This window comes from Eretmochelys imbricata, chromosome 1, assembly GCF_965152235.1.
Source record: "Eretmochelys imbricata isolate rEreImb1 chromosome 1, rEreImb1.hap1, whole genome shotgun sequence".
Classification (NCBI taxonomy): Eukaryota; Metazoa; Chordata; order Testudines; family Cheloniidae; genus Eretmochelys; species Eretmochelys imbricata.
Genome location: NC_135572.1, coordinates 17,065,134 through 17,083,718, shown reverse-complemented (window position 1 = coordinate 17,083,718; position 18,585 = coordinate 17,065,134). Strand labels below are relative to the sequence as shown.

General features: G+C 51.3%; 2 protein-coding genes across 3 annotated transcripts in view; both read right to left on the bottom strand.

The window, feature by feature from the left end:
* The window catches only part of CAPN5 (calpain 5), a 133,264-nt gene that overhangs the window by 32,474 nt on the left and 82,205 nt on the right, over window positions 1-18,585 (bottom strand). For both annotated transcript variants that reach the window (XM_077807092.1, XM_077807099.1), the window contains one exon: window positions 2,923-3,131. In XM_077807092.1, the coding sequence (XP_077663218.1) occupies window positions 2,923-3,131 (209 nt within the window). The remainder of the gene's footprint in view (window positions 1-2,922; window positions 3,132-18,585) is intronic.
* On the bottom strand, window positions 16,238-16,717 carry OMP (olfactory marker protein). The gene has a single exon (XM_077841915.1). The coding sequence runs from the start codon at window positions 16,715-16,717 to the stop codon at window positions 16,238-16,240; it is 480 nt and encodes a 159-aa protein (XP_077698041.1).

Here is an 18,585-nt window from a genome sequence, read left to right as displayed (position 1 = left end):
AGGAGTGAGGCAAGCCCGCACGCCCAGACCCTGCTCCCTGGCAGGAGCGCCAGGCAGGTGGAGCAGGGCAAGCCCTCACGCCTGGCTTCATTTCCTGACAGGAGCACGGGGGCCACTGCAGGCGGAAGGGGTGGGGAGGGGCCCCCACTTGTCCTGGCCCAGGGCCCCACAAATTCGTAATCCACCTCCGGTACCATGGGGGGAGGTAGCCCCCATGTCACTGCCGCCCACCCAGTTTTCCTGTCCTAGCTACGCCACTGATACCAAGGTGGGAAATATTCAGTAGCGGGGCCAGTGGACAGGTGACAGCGTCAGAATTCACAGTGCTGGGGCACTCCAGGACGCTCCAGCCCCCAAATGACTTGGATCCTGTAGCTGGGCAAGTTTTGAGCAGATGGCGGAGATGACGTTAACTTAAGGTGGCAGTAAGAAGAATAGACTTCCCGGCCTCTATGTTAACAAGTCCCCTAATGGGAGAGCCAGGAGGCTATTGGGAGAGTGGGCTGCTGTTTCCTTCTTAGCCAGAATGAAGAGGCTGGTAACCATCTGTGTCTGGGAAATGGGAGTGGGTGTGGTGCGGAGACAGTAGTTTTCATCTTGTGTCTAAGCCCGAAGTCTCCAGGTCTCTGGGCTAGTGTCATGCCTCCCAGCTAAAAGGAGCTGTTAGAGCCCAGGAAACTGGAGCTTCTGGGCCTGAGTTTGATCTCACTTACACTGGTGTGCAGCAGGAGTAATGGCCAAAGCCAAAGGAGTGATACCGATGCAGAGTGCAGATGTGGACAGAACTGAGGCCTCTGCTAATGATGAACTCACTCTCTATTCAAGGGAGAAACCATTACACTGATGGCAAAAATTAGGGGCAAAAACTTTGGGCTAAGTGTGTTTGGGCAAACTCCAGGGGATGTAAAGGCTCTGCTCTGGTTTGCAACCTTGCATGGAGGCCTCACCTGTACCTCTCCACTGCCATGCACCTACGGGGGTGTTTTATATACATGTTCCAACAGGCAGGAATCAACCAGCTGCAGTGATTAGCTAGCTGCCAATTGCATTTAAACAGAGACCCCATCGTTATGGCAGGAAGAACAAAGTGAGTTTTACCCTCTGGAAACATTTCTAGTTGGGCGTTGCCTGGAATGGGGCTGTTTTAAGGCTTTAGAGGTGGGGTCAGGAGCAGGGCAGCCAGAGAAAGGGCTTCTGGGTGGAGAGTCGAGCCGGTGGGCTTGCTTAGGAGTCCTGCCTTCTCAGATGCTGCAAATCCTCCTCGATTCACCTTGTAAGCTCCCTACATGACACGGGGGGACAAGAACTGGCAGGGAGAGGTTGGATGGCCAGGTGGAGAGGGCATCAGGAGAGTGAGATGAGGAGCAGGGGGGCGGGGAGGATGGGAGTCCATGCTGGGAGAGAGGGATGGAGCCAGCAGCAGTGGGGAAAAGGATTGAATAGTAAAAAGCATCTCTAGGCCTTGGGCCACTTGGGGCCAGCAGGCGCAATCAGCAGTTGCAGGAGCTTCAAGGTGATTTCCGGGAGGTGGGGAGAGCAGGACGGGGAGCAGTAGCACACATCCTGCACCAGCTGCTTTCAGCACCATCCAGACTCCCTCTGAGTGCTGGGAGCCCCCATATTCACTGCAGGAGGGGTGCCTGCAGTGGGTCCCGATCAGAATTAGCATGCGGCTCGGATTCAGTGCAAGGCCACGTTAGGGCTAGTTCCCAGGTTTGGATTTGTCACAGCGGAGCCGACGAGGATGCTGCCATCTTGACAGTGTCATGAGATCAGCAGTTCTCCTGAGATTTTGGCTGCATTCAAGGCTATCACGGCAAACAACCCCCTGCTCACTTTTTTAGATCTAACCTGGAACCAGAACTGGGAAGGGTGGGGGCTTGACTGCAAAATGCAGTGGGGGCTTGACTGCAAAATGCTCCCCACCCCTTTCTGAAATTCAGAGGGACTCTACTAGGTTCCACTAAATGTGATGGTCCATTAAAATAGTTCCAAACTTTTAGCAAGCTCATCCACTCCAGGGAAGATGACAATCACCCTTGACCTGTAAGGAAAAGGTTTGCCAGTGCCTCCCTTCGCCAGGGATAGATACAGAACTTTACAAAGTAAGGACTCATGATCAATAATAACCATACCTAGCTTTTATACATAGGGTTTTCAGGTGTCCAGTTTTTGACCGGAAAGGCAGGTCAAAAGGGGACCTGGCAGTGTCCGGTCAGATGTACTGACTGGACACCAAAAGTCTGATTACTGCGGGCTGCAGGCATTGTGGGGGAGGCGTTGGCTCATCAACCCGTGCCAGTCCCTGCTCAGCCGGGGCCGCCTCCTATCTCCATCTCATGGGCGGGCAGGCAGGCTGCAGGATCCTCATCTGGCTGCAGCTCCTGTCCCAGCTCCGGAGCAGAGGGAGCCCACCTGGGGGAGAAAGCAGGAGGAAGGAAGGTGGAGAGGCTCTAGTCACAGGAGAGCAGGAGGGAGGAGAGCAGTGAGTGATGCGACAGGAGCAAGCCGGGGCAGGGCCTCGGGGGAAGAGGTGGGCAAAGGGGTGGACCTCAGGAGAAGAGGCGGGGCAGTGGATGGGGCCTCAGGGGACTAGGTGGGGCAGGGAAGTCTGGTTTTCAGAAATTAGAAAGTTGGCTACCCTATTTATACGGCATTTGTCATCTGCAGATCTCAAAGCACTTGACAAAGCAGGTCAGTATTATCATTCCCATTTTACTGATGGGACAAACAGGGGCACAGAAAAGGACTTACCAAAGTCCACCAACAGGCCTGTGGCAGAGCCAGGACTCAAACCTAGGGCTTCCAAGTCCCAGGCCAGTGCTCTGTCCACTAGGCCATACTGCTTCCCACAGAGCTAAGTACACAGAGCACCAGGCAGGGCTGCAGTTCAGCCTCGATGGCTCCGGCTCGTATACCTACTTGGCATAGGCCTTCTCCACCAGCGCGCACCAAAACTCGTTCTTGGAGTTGGAGTGGCAGTAGATGAGCTGATTGTGAAGTGTCGGCAGGCGGTCGTCTATCACCACGTCCACCCAGTCACCGAATCGCCAGAACTGGAAGTGGAAAATCCCGGCGTAGTTCTCTGGTTTTTCGGCATTCCACTCCTGTTCCTTCCAGTCTGGGATGACCTGTGTGAGTTGGGGGAACAATGGATTATTCACTTGTCCTGGAAAAGAAACTCCTGCCTCCAGCACTAATGCACCAGCACTAATCAGGGAATATTAGAGTGTCGTGTAGCCTGTTAGAAATTGGGAGGGGGAGGGGGGTCTGCTTCAATGGTTCTCCTATCCCAATATCCCATCTCCGCTATTGGCCAATGACAGTGGCTTCAGAGGAAGGGCAAAGCACCCGGCAAACACGCCTGACTGGTGTACGGGGCCTGCAGCAGTTTAACACGAAACGGATTGAAATGCAGTTACATTGACATAGGTGGCTGTAAAAAAATGGCACCTTCTTAGGTCCCGCTGGGCATGACTCTGGTGTGACCTGTTGACTTTAGTGCTGATTTACATTAGGGGAGGTGAGAGGAGAATCGGACCCTCTGTGTCCGAGTCCTAGGTGCGGACATTACTGGCTGCAACAGAGCAGCAGAATTCATCTCATGATCCACCTTGAGAGCAGGTGCTAGGACCCCACGGTCAGCTTATTCACTCACCAGGTATTGGAGAAGTGGGGACTGTAGGCACTAGGCCAGAAGAGATTCTGTAGGGGACAGTCAAGATAGGGGAGAAAGCTTAGGCCGAGGCATTATTATTTGTACTGTCAGTTAAGCCGAGCCCAAGTATAGGGTAAAACTGGACAACAGACTGACTTGATTGGGTGAACTCCACCAGCTCAGACTGCCATTAGCCCTGAAGCCCCAGCACTGCTACAGCAGAGACAGATGTTACCCGTCGGCTCAATTCCAAATGCAAAATCCTTCCAACGGGTGATGACATTTGAGTTGGTGATGGCCTGTCTGGAGTTCAGACCCCAGCTAGGCCTTGTGGTGCAGGCAGCTCCGACTTGTACCCTGATCATATGTGATCTGAGGTCACTGAGGGGACAAACACTGAAGCCCCCAGCATCCAGTGTAATTCCACTGGTTTTGCTGCCAACAAAGAGGCAGAAAATACTCTGCGAGGAAACAGTGTCGCTGCAGGCAACCTCTTAATAAGGGACAGCACTAGAGGAGACCTCAGAACTCCCCAGTTTGAAGTACAATTTCCTCTGATCATCACCAGGCCTGAAACAAGATTGTTAGTGACGCTTATGCATGTAGCACAGGAATTGCTAAAGAGAGTGGATGGGCCTGGCCAGGCAGGCACCCAACGCGCCTCTGAGTTGGCCTGGGAGAAAGAGAGGGTGACCTACTCTGAACTGAACCCCCATGTGACGATTCAGCTGAAGCCCAAACAGCCCAGCAGGCGGGCTGGAAAATACCCCCCACAAAACTCCAGTGCGGCATCAAACCTTCTCTTGGAAGCTAAACCCAGCAAGAGCCTTGTTTTGTGGATTTATTTACTTAACCCTCTTCCAAAGTCACATCAGCTAAACTGGAAAAAGGCGCCCCAGGTCTGAACGAGAATGTCCCCGTTCACATTCACCCCTTACCTCACAGACGACTTACAAAGGGAGCTCACAACCTGCATAATGTCCCATGGAGACATGCCCTAAATAAGGATGTTCTCTAGTTATGCCCTGGGAAAGCTGGGCTCTCCCTTTGTGGCAGGGAAGGGAGGAACCTAAGTAGCACCAAAGCCTCCACAGAGCAGCCCGCAGCCACAGCACACACTGGGTGCTTGTGTGGGAAGATTCCTCCCTCGCCCCGGACATCGACTCAGCCTAGCTATTTGCTCCAGGTGCCAGCCTGAAGCTGTGGCCCTTAGCAACGACCCTCTCCACAGAATTCATTTTATTTTCCATGCTACTGCGGGTGCCATCCATATCTTGGCCTTTACCATTCCTGATAGTTAAAGATACATCAAGATATTCATTATGCCTTTCGTGCCGGACCCCGCCAGCGCAGCTGGCTGCAGTTCAACACCCCGCCAGCGTCCCGCGCTGCAGTACCATACCCCACGAGCTTCTGCCGCAGTACCATCCCCGAGGAGTATAGCTGACTGCCGTACAACACCCTGCCAGCATAGCTCGCTGCAGTACCACGTCCTGCCTAATTTCCATAAACTCCTTTCAAAAGCCAGCTCGCTCCCTGAAGTGGTTCTGATCAATAGACTGAACAGAGAGAGCCCTGAGAATGAGGGATTTGAGATTTCCAGGAACAGTTTGGGTCAATGAAGACATCTGCGCTCCCTCTGGGAAGCTGCCAGCAACGGAGTATACAGCACTCAAACCCACCTCCCCATCGATTCGCTCCTGACTGCAGATCACACTAATTAACCGTCATATTGGGTCATTGTGTTAATCAACTCACTTTTCATGCAGGCCTGTGAGTCATTAAACCATTTCTTACAGGTGACTTCCCAGCCAGAGTTTAAAGCAGCCATGCCCAGCAGGAGACCTGCCCGTAGTCCAAGAGCTGCCGAGAAATCTCAGGAGCCCAACATCTCCACTGACAGCCCTTTACTCTGAAAGGCTGGTGAAAATGACCAGCACCACAGACGTCAACAGGAGCAGCGTCAGAGCTGCAGAGATCAGCTCCTCGCAGCCTCACCAACGTGCCTCTGCACTGCCCTAAGCTAAGTCTCCCCAGCCAGTTCGGTCCTCGGTCTCACTGCATGGATTCCCGAGTGGTTAGCGAGGTGGATCCTAGGCTGACACCACCAACTCCTTTCACCCAGGGCCCAGAACCACTGTTAAGTGATGAGGGCTGTTGCCCACAACTGACTTGGGCTGGGCTTGACCTGAGATACAGGCTCTGAACCACAGAGAACAGTGCTTAGCTGGACAGAAGCTCGAGCACTGTGGTGTCCCCTAGAGGCTCCAATCAAGATCCCCCTTGTGCTAGGTGCTGTACATACACACAGTGGGAGACAGACCCTGCCCTAAAGAGCGGATACGATGAAGGTGGGAGGGGAAACTGAGGCACAGAGAGGTGATGTGACTTGCCCAAAGTCACACAGGAAGCCTGTGGCAGAGCAGGGAGAAAAACTTAGATCTCCTAAGTCTCCGCCCAATGCCTTAGAGCGCCAGCTCATGCCTCCTCTCAGAGCAGCACCAGCAATGAACCTAGAAGTAGTTTGTGGGTTACACCTTCCACAGAAGGGGTGCTGCAATGTGCCATTATAATAATGAAAATACCAATCCCATATATAGGGCTTCTGATCCATAGATTTCAAAGCACTTTACAAAGGAGGTCAGCACCACTGTCCCCATATGTAGATGGAGAAACTGAGGCACAGGGCGGTGACATGTCCTATCCAAGACCACCCAGCAGGCCAGTGGCAGAGATGGACTAGCACCCAGCTCAACCAAGTCCCAGGCCAGTGCTCTTCTCATTAGGCCACACTGCCTTCCTCTCTTCCAGACGATAAGTGGGTGCTCCCATAGCCCCAATTCCTCAGGAGGAACAGAGGCCCAAACCAAAGTTAAGGATCACTCGCGACAGGATACACTGAGCTATAGTAGATTCACTCTGAGCAACTCTAGCCTGTAATCACAAAGCTTCAAGGAGCTGACTTCAATTTCACTTTGCTGTAGAGAATCCCCAGGAGTTCCTCTGGCAAACACCAAATGAAGGCAGAAACAACACCAGAAATGACTAGTTGTGGTCACGGAAAAGGGCAAAAAGAAAAGGAGGACTTGTGGCACCTTAGAGACTAACCAATTTATTTGAGCATAAGCTTTCGTGAGATACATGCATCCGATGAAGTGAGCTGTAGCTCATGAAAGCTCATGCTCAAATAAATTTGCTAGTCTCTAAGGTGCCACAAGTCCTCCTTTTCTTTTTGCAAATTCAGACTAGCACGGCTGCTACTCTGAAACCTGGAAAAGGGCAAAGTCATTCACTATCACCTTGAAAGCCCATTAGCAACCAATCAGACAGAAACAGAGGGTGAGAGGGGAAATTGACACACAGCTAATGAAGCTACAGCTAAGTAGGGTCAGAAACACAGCGATATTTGCACCATTAGCTGCCATGGGTGCAGGAGGGACAAGTACTAATGAGGGCACAGCAGCCGTAATTTAAGCATCAAACAGATTAAGATGGGGGAACAGCCACAGGAACTGTAAATGGAGCCACTGCCTTCACTCCTTTTAAGCCTTGATTCAGAAAAGCGTCCCTATTAAGGACCGCATTCATAGATTCATAGATATTTAGGTCAGAAGGGACCATTATGATCATCTAGTGTGACCTCCTGCACAACGCAGGCCACAAAATTTTACCCACCAACTCCTGCAAAAAACCTCACACCCATATCTGTGCTATTGAAGTCCTCAAATCGTAGTTTAAAGACTTCAAGGAGCAGAGAATCCTCCAGCAAGTGACCCGTGCCCCATGCTACAGAGGAAGGCGAAAAACCTCCAGGGCCTCTTCCAATCTGCCCTGGAGGAAAATTCCTTCCCAACTCCAAATATGGCGATCAGCTAAACCCTGAGCATATGGGCAAGATTCATCAGCCAGATACTACAGAAAATTCTTTCCTGGGTAACTCGGATCTCACCCCATCTAATAGCCCATCACAGGCCATTGGACCTATTTATCATGAATATTTAATTACCAAAACCATGTTATCCCATCATACCATCTCCTCCATAAACTTATCGAGTTTAATCTTAAAGCCAGATAGATCTTTTGCCCCCACGGCTTCCCTTGGAAGGCTATTCCAAAACTTCACTCCTCTGATGGTTAGAAACCTTCATCTAATTTCTACTCTAAATTTCCTGGTAGCCAGTTTATATCCATTTGTTCTTGTGTCCACATTGGTACCGAGCTTAAATAATTCTTCTCCCTCTCCGGTATTTATCCCTCTGATATATTTATAGAGAGCAATCATATCTCCCCTCAACCTTCTTTTAGTTAGGCTAAACAAGCCAAGCTCCTTGAGTCTCCTTGCATAAGACAAGTTTTCCATTCCTCGGATCAAATCCTAGTAGCCCTTCTCTGTACCTGTTCCAGTTTGAATTCATCCTTCTTAAACATGGGAGACCAGAACTGCACCCAGTATTCCAGGTGAGGTCTCACCAGTGCCTTGTAAAACGGTACTAAAACCTCCTTATCCCCACTGGAAATACCTCTCCTGATGCATCCCAAGACCGCATTAGCTTTTTTCACTGCCATATCACATTGGCAGCTCATAGTCATCCTATGATCAACCAATACTCCAAGGTCCTTTTCCTCCTCTGTTACTTCTAATTGATGCGTCCCTAGCTTATAACTAAAATTCTTGTTATTAATCCCTAAATGTGTGACCTTACACTTCTCACTATTAAATTTCATCCTATTACTATTACTCCAGTGTACAAGGTCATCCAGATCCTCCTGTAGAATATCCCTGTCCTTCTCTAAATTGGCAATACCTCCCAGCTTTGTATCATCCACAAACTTTATTAGCACACTCCCTCCTTTTGTGCCAAGGTCAGTAATAAAAAGATTAAATAAGATTGGTCCCAAAACCGATTCAAACATGTCCATAAAGTTAAGCAAGTCCTGAAGTGTCTTCCTGAACTGGGGCCTTAAAACCTCTCTCTGTCCTAATACCACAGATTATTCCCAGCTGGTACTGGGCAGGAAAGCAGCCAGCTGAGACTTCTGCTTTTTGGCTAATTCCAGTTCTAGTGTCTCTTCATCCTCCTCTTCACGCAATCCTTGCTTGCCTCTTTCCTGTCTCTCCCCTTTCCACCTGATGCTTCCTGTCTGACACGGAGAGCATAAGCTGTCTTCAGGAAACTGTCTTCTTTGTTACCCGTCTATACACACCTAGCAGAATGGAGTCCTGATCTCTTTAGAAAAGCTGGACGAGCAAAAGTCCATGGGGCCGGATGCGCTGCATCCGAGAGTGCTAAAGGAGTTCGCGGATGTGATTGCAGAGCCATTGGCCATTATCTTTGAAAACTCATGGCGATCGGGGGAAGTTCTGGACGACCGGAAAAAGGCTAATGTAGTGTCCATCTTTAAAAAAGGGAAGGAGGAGGATCCGGGGAACTACGGGCCAGTCAGCCTCACCTCAGTCCCTGGAAAAATTATGGAGCAGTTCCTCAAGGAATCAATTCTGAAGCACTTAGAGGAGAGAAAAGTGATCAGGAACAGTCAGCATGGATTCACCAAGGGCAAGTCATGCCTGACTAATCTAATTGCCTTCTATGATGAGATAACTGGCTCTGTGGATGAGGGGAAAGCAGTGGATGTGTTGTTCCTTGACTTTAGCAAAGCTTTTGACACGGTCTCCCACAGTATTCTTGCCAGCAAGTTAAAGTAGTATGGGCTGGATGAATGGACTATAAGGTGGACAGAAAGTTGGCTAGATTGTAGGGCTCAACGGGTAGTGATCAATGGCTCCATGTCTAGTTGGCAGCTGGTATCAAGTGGAGTGCCCCAAGGGTCGGTCCTTGGGCCAGTTTTGTTCAATATCTTTATAAATGATCTTGAGGATGGTGTGGATTGCACCCTCAGCAAGTTTGCAGATGACACTAAACTGGGAGGAGTGGTAGATACGCTGGAGGGTAGGGATAGGATACAGAGGGCCCTAGACCAATTAGAGGATTGGGCCAAAAGAAATCTGATGAGGTTCAACAAGGACAAGTGCAGAGTCCTGCACTTAGGACGGAAGAACCCCATGCACCGCTATAGACTAGGGACCGAATGGCTCGGCAGCAGTTCGGCAGAAAAGGACCTAGGGGTTACAGTGGACGAGAAGCTGGATATGAGTCAACAGTGTGCCCTTGTTGCCAAGAAGGCCAATGGCATTTTGGGATATATATATAGGGGCATTGCCAGCAGATCGAGGGACGTGATTGTTCCCCTCTATTCGACATTGGTGAGGCCTCATCTTGAGTACTGTGTCCAGTTTTGGGCCCCACACTACAAGAAGGATGTGGAAAAATTGGAAAGAGTCCAGCAGAGGGCAATAAAAATGATTAGGGGACTGGAACACATGACTTATGAGGAAAGGCTGAGGGAACTGGGATTGTTTAGTCTGTGGAAGAGAAGAATGAGGGGGGATTAATAGCTGCTTTCAACTACCTGAAAGGGGGCTCCCGAGAGGATGGATCTAGACTGTTCTCAGTGGTAGCTGATGACAGAACAAGGAGGAATGGTCTCAAGTTGCAGTGGGGGAGGTTTAGGTTGGATATTAGGAAAAACTTTTTCACTAGGAGGGCGGTGAAACCCTGGAATGCGTTACCTAGGGAGGTGGTGGAATCTCCTTCCTTTGAGGTTTTTAAGGTCAGGCTTGACAAAGCCCTGGCTGGGATGATTTAGTTGGGGATTGGTCCTGCTTTGAGCAGGGGGTTGGACTAGATGACCTCCTGAGGTCCCTTCCAACCCTGATATTCTATGATTCTATGACAGAGGTTCCTAGCTGCTACTATAACAGCTATACTAAAGAAGAAGTTTGGAGGGAAAAATGTTTTAATTATTTTTAAAAGATTAATAATAGTGAATATAGATTAGAAAATGTGACCATTCCTCATGCAGGGCAGCAAATCTAAAGGTCACTGTGGAGAGGGCTTCGTCATGGTCGACAAGGGGCTGAGATTTCTGACTGGAGATGGGCTCCTAGTTTAGCTCATTACTTACATACAGGGGAGTAGTGAAATAGTGCCTTGTTGACCGGTATTGTCTTATTGTTTCCTTGTTCCCCCCATCTGTTGACATTTGCCTTATTCTTAGACTGTCAGCTTTTTGGGGCAGGGGCTGTCTCTGTGTTCTGTGTTTGTACAGCACCTGGCACAATGGAGTTCTGGTCCATGATTGGGGCTCCTAGGCGCTACGATAATAAAAATAAATAATAATAATACGAACAAGGCTGAGAAAAGCTAGCAGGCTGAACTGTGACCCAATATGTCTACTTGTTGTGCTGGGGGAATGGAGATTGGGTGAAGTGGAGCTGTTGGGAAAGCTGGGTGTGTATGGGGGTGTGATGGGGCACCTGTCCCACTCTGGGCTCTAAGGGGTTAATAGAGCCCTCGGGAGGCTGCACAGGAGGCAGCCAATCAGAGAGGGGCTACAAGGAGCAGCCAATCAGGGCTTGGCTGGCCCATATAAGAAGGGTTGCAGCTTCAGTCACTCCCTGGAGCTTGAGAATGGAGGAGAACTGGCTGCTTTGCAGGCTAAAGGCAGCAAGCACCCTGGACAGAGCAGTGCTGTAGGCAGACACCAAAGGAGCTAAAGGCAGCTCCTGGGGGGCTGTAGTAGGGATTTGCTGGCTTAGGCCCTGAGGTAAGGGGCAAAGAGGGTGCTGGGGCCGTGAGGAAGTGGCCCAGGGAAATCTACTGAGGAGTTGGAGAGGGCGCTGCAAGTAGCAGCTATCTACAGGGTCCCTAGGCTGGGACCTGGAGTAGTGGACTGGCCTGGATTCCCTCCTGCCCGCTGTCCCCACTTGCCATTGAGGAGTGGCTGGACTAAGGGACTGTGACATTCCCCCAGAAAGGGGGAGCACAGAGTGCGGCGCAGCCAGAGGGCTGTGTCACGAAGAGGATGCTGCGGTCCTAGGAGTGACCTGGGTCCCTGGAGCAGATGTGATGGTGGCAAGATGCCACCAGAAGAGGGCGCACTGGCTAGCAAAGCTGATCCCAGGACAGCCAGCAGGGGGCACCGCAGTGGTGAGTCCCACCCCGTCACAGGAGGACAGAGGGGAGAACGGTGTGATGATCAGAGGTGAGGGGAGGAGGGATTGTTGGGGTAAATCAGTGTTATGCAGGCAGCGAGGGAAGCCCAGCACTTCTGTGCCAAGGCATTTCCACTTGAAGTAGCACAATGGGGATCCCTTCCTTATCTCCTCAGTGCATCGAGGAAGTAGGGGCGTCGGTGGCTCTTGACGTGTCAATGCCTGGTTGGTTCCTATGGCGCTGCGCCAAGGCGTTTGGTGCAGGGCCCCTTGCCTTCCCTCTGCTCCAGGCTCCTTGCCCAGCCACAGACCCTCCCCCCGCTTCTCCAGCCTCACCCACACACAAGCCTGTTTCCCCACTGTGCCCCGCTAACCTTGTCACTGCCCCCACTTGCCGGGTACCCCACCCCTGCTGTGCCCCCCATCCCTGCTCATCCCCCTCTCCACAGAGTCCCATCTCTCCCCACAACCCACCTCCATGCACCCAGCTGCCCGGTTTTGCCTCCACGGTCTCTGTGTGCGATGTTATCAGAATAAGCACCGGCATTTGACGCATGGCGTTCATGGGGACTGGAGCTATTCAGCCAGAGAAAGCTACCGAAATAAGGCAAACTTTCAAAAAGGAGCATTTTAAAACGTTGCCTCTTGCAAGCACCGGTAGCTACTTCACTAACAAAACAGCACAGATTGTGATGCCAAACCTGGAGCCTAACTTCAGTCATTAAAGCGCAGCTCAGAGGGATTTCAGAGCAAATCCCAGGAGAACCAGAACCATGGAGTCGCTACAAACACCTCCACGATCTGCAGACCACCGGGTTTCTACTTCCTTAGTAACCAGGGCAGCTAGCCCTGGTTCATCCTGACAGAGGCGTGGACGCATGGCCACCACCCCGCTCACCATTTACTCTGTGCGTTGTAGACATGTTTAGCCAGCCCTCCTGGCTCGCTGTGTCATATACCAGCCCAGAATGCAAGCCACTCCATGGGATAGCCCCCTGGAATTCCCAGGAGGCACTGCTCCCAGCACAGGGTGGCAGGTATGTACACACAGCTCGGTGACAGCGGAGAAGGCCCAGCCCAGGCCATATTTGCCACAAGAGGGTCAAGTGAGAGAGTCACACAATGGTCACAAAAGCACAGTGTTGTATGTAGTGCGGGCAGGGCTGCACGGCGTTTGTACGTTGTGAAGTGATTTGATTTATCTCATAGCCCACAAGAATCCCATGGGAGGACACAACATGGTGGGTACACACCACTGATCCACCAGGTCCCATTCATGCCCTTGTAACATCTCTTCCTAACCACGACTTTGGAACAACCACGAGAAGAGACAGCCCCAGAGAATCCACCCCAGGTTTTCCATTGAGCCCAGGGCAGGCTGGGACAGGACTGTGGGAATGAGTGGGTGCTGTGGGAGCTCATCTCTGTGCCTCGATTCAAGGAGCCCCCAGACTCCAAGGACGCAACACTCAGTGTGGGGGGGATGACTGACAAAGGGCTCCAACGAAGGAAAACAGAGGCACAATAACCACACAGCTCCGAGTCTGATTTTCAGGAGAGCTTGGGGAATTGTTTTTTTTTTTTAAAACAGTAAATGCCAATTAAGAAACGAGGCATCTGTGACTGGGAAGAATGGTCCTGTGGGGGGGAGAACTCAGAGACATCATTTCCTTAACAGGAGGCAAAGAGTGGGGTTCTCTCTGGGGACCTCCCCAACTCCCAAGGAGGAAGACCCAAGCTGTGCCTGTCATGAGACCTACATACAAACCAGGTGAAGCCCATCTCTGTGCAGAAAGGCTGGTGCATCACTTAAGCCATTTTCTGAGGATAAAAGAGTGCTCAGGACTTTCTGCTCACCCCTGTGCAGAAGGTCAGTTTCAGTAATGAGGCCAGACCCTCGGCTACTGTACGCTGGTACTGCTCCAGGGGCATGGAGGTTGGCTAATGTCCCTTCCCCCCAAACGGTGATGTCGATCTGAGATACACCGAGGAATCAGAACACTCTCTCTCTCACCCAACAGCTACATGAGCAATTAAATATCCAGCTCCACAGCTCACTCCAGGAATGAAGTTATTACATTTTACAGATCTTAAGCTCTTCAGTGTGTGTGTGGGGGGGGGAGGGGAAGAGGAAGACACCTAAAAGTGGGGTGAAGATGTGTGGGTTCTCCTTTATTGTGTGTAAGACCAGGGCATTTTAGGTCAGAGGGAGACACATCCAACCTCATTCCTTAAGGGCTTTTATTTTCCATTGTACACAAATACATACCCAGCAGGATAAGCGCAGCATGAACTCGACACAGCCGGTGAGACACAAACAATGAATTACTGTTCAAGTGTCCTGACGACTCATAACAGCGATTTCGGTAATGGCTAGTGCTGGGACAGTCTGATTGGCCCATGTGGCATTTCAGGCCAGGAGCCAAACTCTGCTCTGGGATGTGTGTGGGTGGTTTCGGTGGAAGGTTCCTGTTAAAATACCAGAGCAAAATCTGGCCCAAAGTTGCTACGTTTTGTGACAAAAGGGAATAGGAAAAACTGCTATTCCTGATCACCCGGTGCCTCATTTCTTCAGGCAACGGCTCTAAACAGAGACAGAGAGAGCCAAACAAATAAAAGTGACAGCACAGAAGAATGCACCGGCCATGTTGTTGTTTTCTCCTGAAAAGACCCATGTTCCTCTGGTACCAAGTTAAGGGAGCTCTCTTCTGCACGTGTCTGATGTTGTCTCACCAGCTTGCGTGACTCTCAGGCACATTTGCCTGCCTTCCGGCCCCATACCTTTGCTGCGTACGCAGTGGCTGCCACTCCAGCTGCTTCCACGGTCGCCTTGCAGTTCAGAGTCTCTCTTTGGCAAAGAAATGAGCTTTCCCCATCCCCTGCACAGGGAAGCTTGTATATATCAGCTATAAAAATAAGGATGAACTTTGGGTAAGATCAAAGCATGAGAACTGAGCTGAGGTGGGTTTGTTTTTCATGCAATGACATAATATATACCCCGGAACAACTCTTAGTGCTTTGTCCTGCAAACACGCTCAGGTGTAATCCTGTTCAGGACGATGGGACAAAGAGTAGCATGTACTTAGCATTTCCATAGCACTTTTCAGTGGTGGTTCTTAAACTGCTTTACAAAAGAGGGTCCATATCATCACCTCTTTCACAGAGGGGAAACTAAGGCACGGAGCAGTTCAGTGACTTGCCCAAGTTCACACACCAACCCGCATAATGGTAATGCTGTGAAGAGAACCCAGGTCTCCAGCTTCCACCCACATAGCCTATACACCAGACCATGGTGCATGTGACGACACCCCCTACAAAGCTCTATGCCTGGCAGAAAGCGTTAGCAGTATCAGTCCCTTAGGTGGTAAGCTCTTTGGTGCAAGGGAAGTTTCTTATTCTACCACTTGTAAAGCACTAGGCAAGCTTACAGCCCTAGGTAAATAACTAATAACCAATATATTTCTATGTGAGCTTGGAGAGATCACACACCTGTACTGTACTCTACAAAGGAAGAACACTGCAGAAGACCCACATCTGGCTCAGAGCTACACAGGGTTAAACTCTTCTCAGAAACCTTTGCTCTGCCCCTATAACTTTCTTAGCTCGGCACACTGCAGCAGATTGATCTTCCAACTGTTTTCAATACATAACATCCTCAGGCAGCACATTGTCACCGAGTTCAATTTGTACCACAGCAAGGCAAATGCACCGTGAGAGTTACTCTCTGTGCACTAGGGAACAGATGAGCTGCTGACGTTAACATGGGTCCGAATCCTGAAGTCCTCACTGGGGTTTGACCAGCAGGCCTGAAATTTGCAAAAGTGGCCACTGATTTCCGATGCATTAGGTGAGGGCGTGAGGGGCACCCCGAGACTCCCTGGGGCATGATCTTCAGAGGTACTGAGCTCCACAGATCCAGCTGAGGTCAACGTGAGCTGCAGACGTTCAGCTCCTCTGAAAACAAGTCTCTGGAAAGCTGGGTATCCAAAATCACCTGACACGTTTGAAAATGATGGCCTTGAGACTGGAGCTCAGAGCGCTGGTCTGCGTCACCTTCCTTACTCCACACGACGACATGCAGTAGAGATCCTTAATATTTCCACGAGACCTTTAACTTCTATGTAAGGCAGTCGGTCAGGTTTGATCAGGGCAGGCCCACAGCTTTCAAGTCAGCTTGTCCCCATCTCAGCAGGCTGCCAGTCAAACAGCTCACCTTGCACAGCTGAATTAACTAGCATGCAATACTGCATTCTAGGCTACTAAAGCAACCGTCCTCTCCATCCATCCAGCCACACGACACAACCTGCTGGGGAAAGTCTCCTGGCACAGTGGGGAGCACCCGGGGCAGCGTTATAGTCACCTGCCTATTCTCAAACCATGACTGCCGGCTGCGAATCAACACGGCACATTTTTTTTGTCATGCTGTCCCTTTAAAAGAAATGACCAATCACTGAATCGAAGCGAAGAGAAGGAAACATGAAGAGGTTGGGGGCAAGAGGTGTGGGATCTGCCCAGGATGGGATCGATCAGGCTTTGAACACTACAGAGCACTTGAGGTAGGCTGGGTCGAGGCCATCGGTGAAGGAGAGGAGGAAGTACATCACCTTGCGGATCTTGGCGAGCTCCATCAGCCTCTCCCCGAACTCCTGGGCATCCGCCTCGTTACACTCCACTTCCTTGGTCCCTGGCTGCTTCCAGAAGATGCCCACTGGCTCCAGCAGCTGCCTGTTCATGAGGTTGGTGAGGTCCGGCGTCCAGTGCTGGGAGGTGCCCATCACCGTCACCTTCCCCGCTTTCTCCATCTGGATCTTCCAGCGCAGGAAGAACAGATTGTGCTGCTGGACAAAATCCACCCGGTAGATGTACTCGTTGGGCCGCAGCAGCTTCTCGCCGTCCTGCGGCCGCTCGTTCCTCTGCTGGAGACTCTGTGCCCGCAGCCGCATGCATTTGGTGAGCTGGACGTCCTGGACGAAGGGGAACTCAAGCTCCGAAGCGTGGCCAGCCATCGCCTCTGCCTCTCTCCTCCCCGGCTCAGTTCTCAGCACTGTTTGACTCTCCAAGAGGCCATCCTAGGAAAATGCAAATCCGAAGCCAATCGGCTCTCCCTCCCCGGTCCCAGCGGTGCTAGGCAACCTGGGTCAATGACGCAAAGTGCCCTCAGGGTTTCCTCTGGGTGCCCTCTTGTCTCATTTGCAGATGAGGAACAGATCCTGCCACTGTACAATAATCTATAGGGACGGGATCTCTGATGTCAGCCTCCCTGACAACCTCCTTGACAACCGCTCCCATGCAAGCCAGAGCACAGTTGTTTGTATTTAAATGAGGCCACCAAGTTACAGCACTGGGCAGCAGGACACACAGGGACATAGCTCCAAGGGCCACCTGCTCTCTCAGAGAGACCATCTTAGGGGCCAGGCTGTGCCCAGCTGCTGCAGAGGCAGATGGCCACAGGGAACCTCTCTGCAAGGATCCCGTCCTGAGCACAAAGGCTACTTCCTGCTAGCCCCACTTAAGGGGGCAGAGGAAGTGGCTCTGCCCAGAGGCATGATGGTACTGAAGGGGTCTAGCGGTGGGGTGGACTCCCCCTTACAGCTGCTGTGGAGGTCTTGAAGGCAGTGGCTCCCTGTGAGAGGTAAAACCTGCCAGGGTCCCTGCTAGGGTGGGACAACTCAGAACCATCCCACAACATTGAGCAATGGCTAAAAGCTACAACTGGGCTGGAAGTATTTACATCCACAGTTCTAGAAGTAGCATGGGATAGGCCTGATTTCCATGGGTCTGTCCTGCCACCTTGGAGGACAATCATGGGGTCCTGCATTTAGATGATCCGAGCGTGTGTGTGTAATGGTTGCAGCACTGGACTGGGGGTCAGGACTCCTGGGTTCTTCTATTCCCAGCTCTGCCGCTGACTCACTGTGGCCTCTGCTTATAGGGGTGTTGTGGGACTTAACATTTGGAAATTACTTTGGGAGCATGAAATAAAAGGTGCTGTATAAACATGAGGTATAGTTATTATCCTAGGACAACACAGCACCAGGCTGCACTGTCGCATCAACTCGCACCAGCCCAGCAGGGACACACAGCCACGCAACGTCATCCCTCGAGGGCATGATTTCACGGGGTAACCAGTGTGTCGCCCTACAGGACACACATGTGCTCAGGTCATGTCCTGAAGCAACGGGCTCCTGAAAAGGTATCGAGAGCTCAGCTTAGTGCAAAAAGCGACAGAGGCCAGGAACTCCATCAGAGTCATTTTACTGTGAATGCCGGGGATTGACCTGCCTGCCCCTATTTCTCAAGCTTGGGGAGATCAGCACCGAGGTTGCTAACGGCTGCACAGAGGGACAGGGTGATAGCACCACAGCAGGGAACAAGTGAGGTCTAATAATAGCCCCACGCCTTCCCGCTGTCCTAGGCTTGTTTACTGGCTCATAAGCACCTTTAGGAACAACTTTCCATCCTGCCCAGGGGCTTTAAAGTTAAACATATTCAGTGACCGTTCAGTAGCTGAGCTCCCGGTGCTAGTCACAGGGACCTAGCGGGGCATGTTCTGAACGGCAATGGATCTTTTACCTACTAACCCGTCAGTCCAACACACGTGGCAAGGCCAGGAGGACCGGAGCAGCCACGGCAAGTACACAGGGTGGAGGAGGGGTTCCCCTGCAGGACTTTGAAATGTTGGCAAAGCTTAAAAATCCAAGCAACGTTTAAACTACGCAGCAGAGGCAGAGGGAGAGTGCAGCCCATTTCTGCAGCCACGTGGCCTGAACCCACGGCTCTTTGCCCACAGGCCCCTGCCCACGAGAGAGTGGTTTGCATCACTTGCCTCTAGCTCGGGAAGTGAGGCGGGGCCGAATCCTGTGGTCATTACACA

Bases quoted from the DNA above. Each gene is read 5' to 3' on its own strand.
- OMP (XM_077841915.1), bottom strand. From the start codon at position 16,717: ATGGCTGGCCACGCTTCGGAGCTTGAGTTCCCCTTCGTCCAGGACGTC.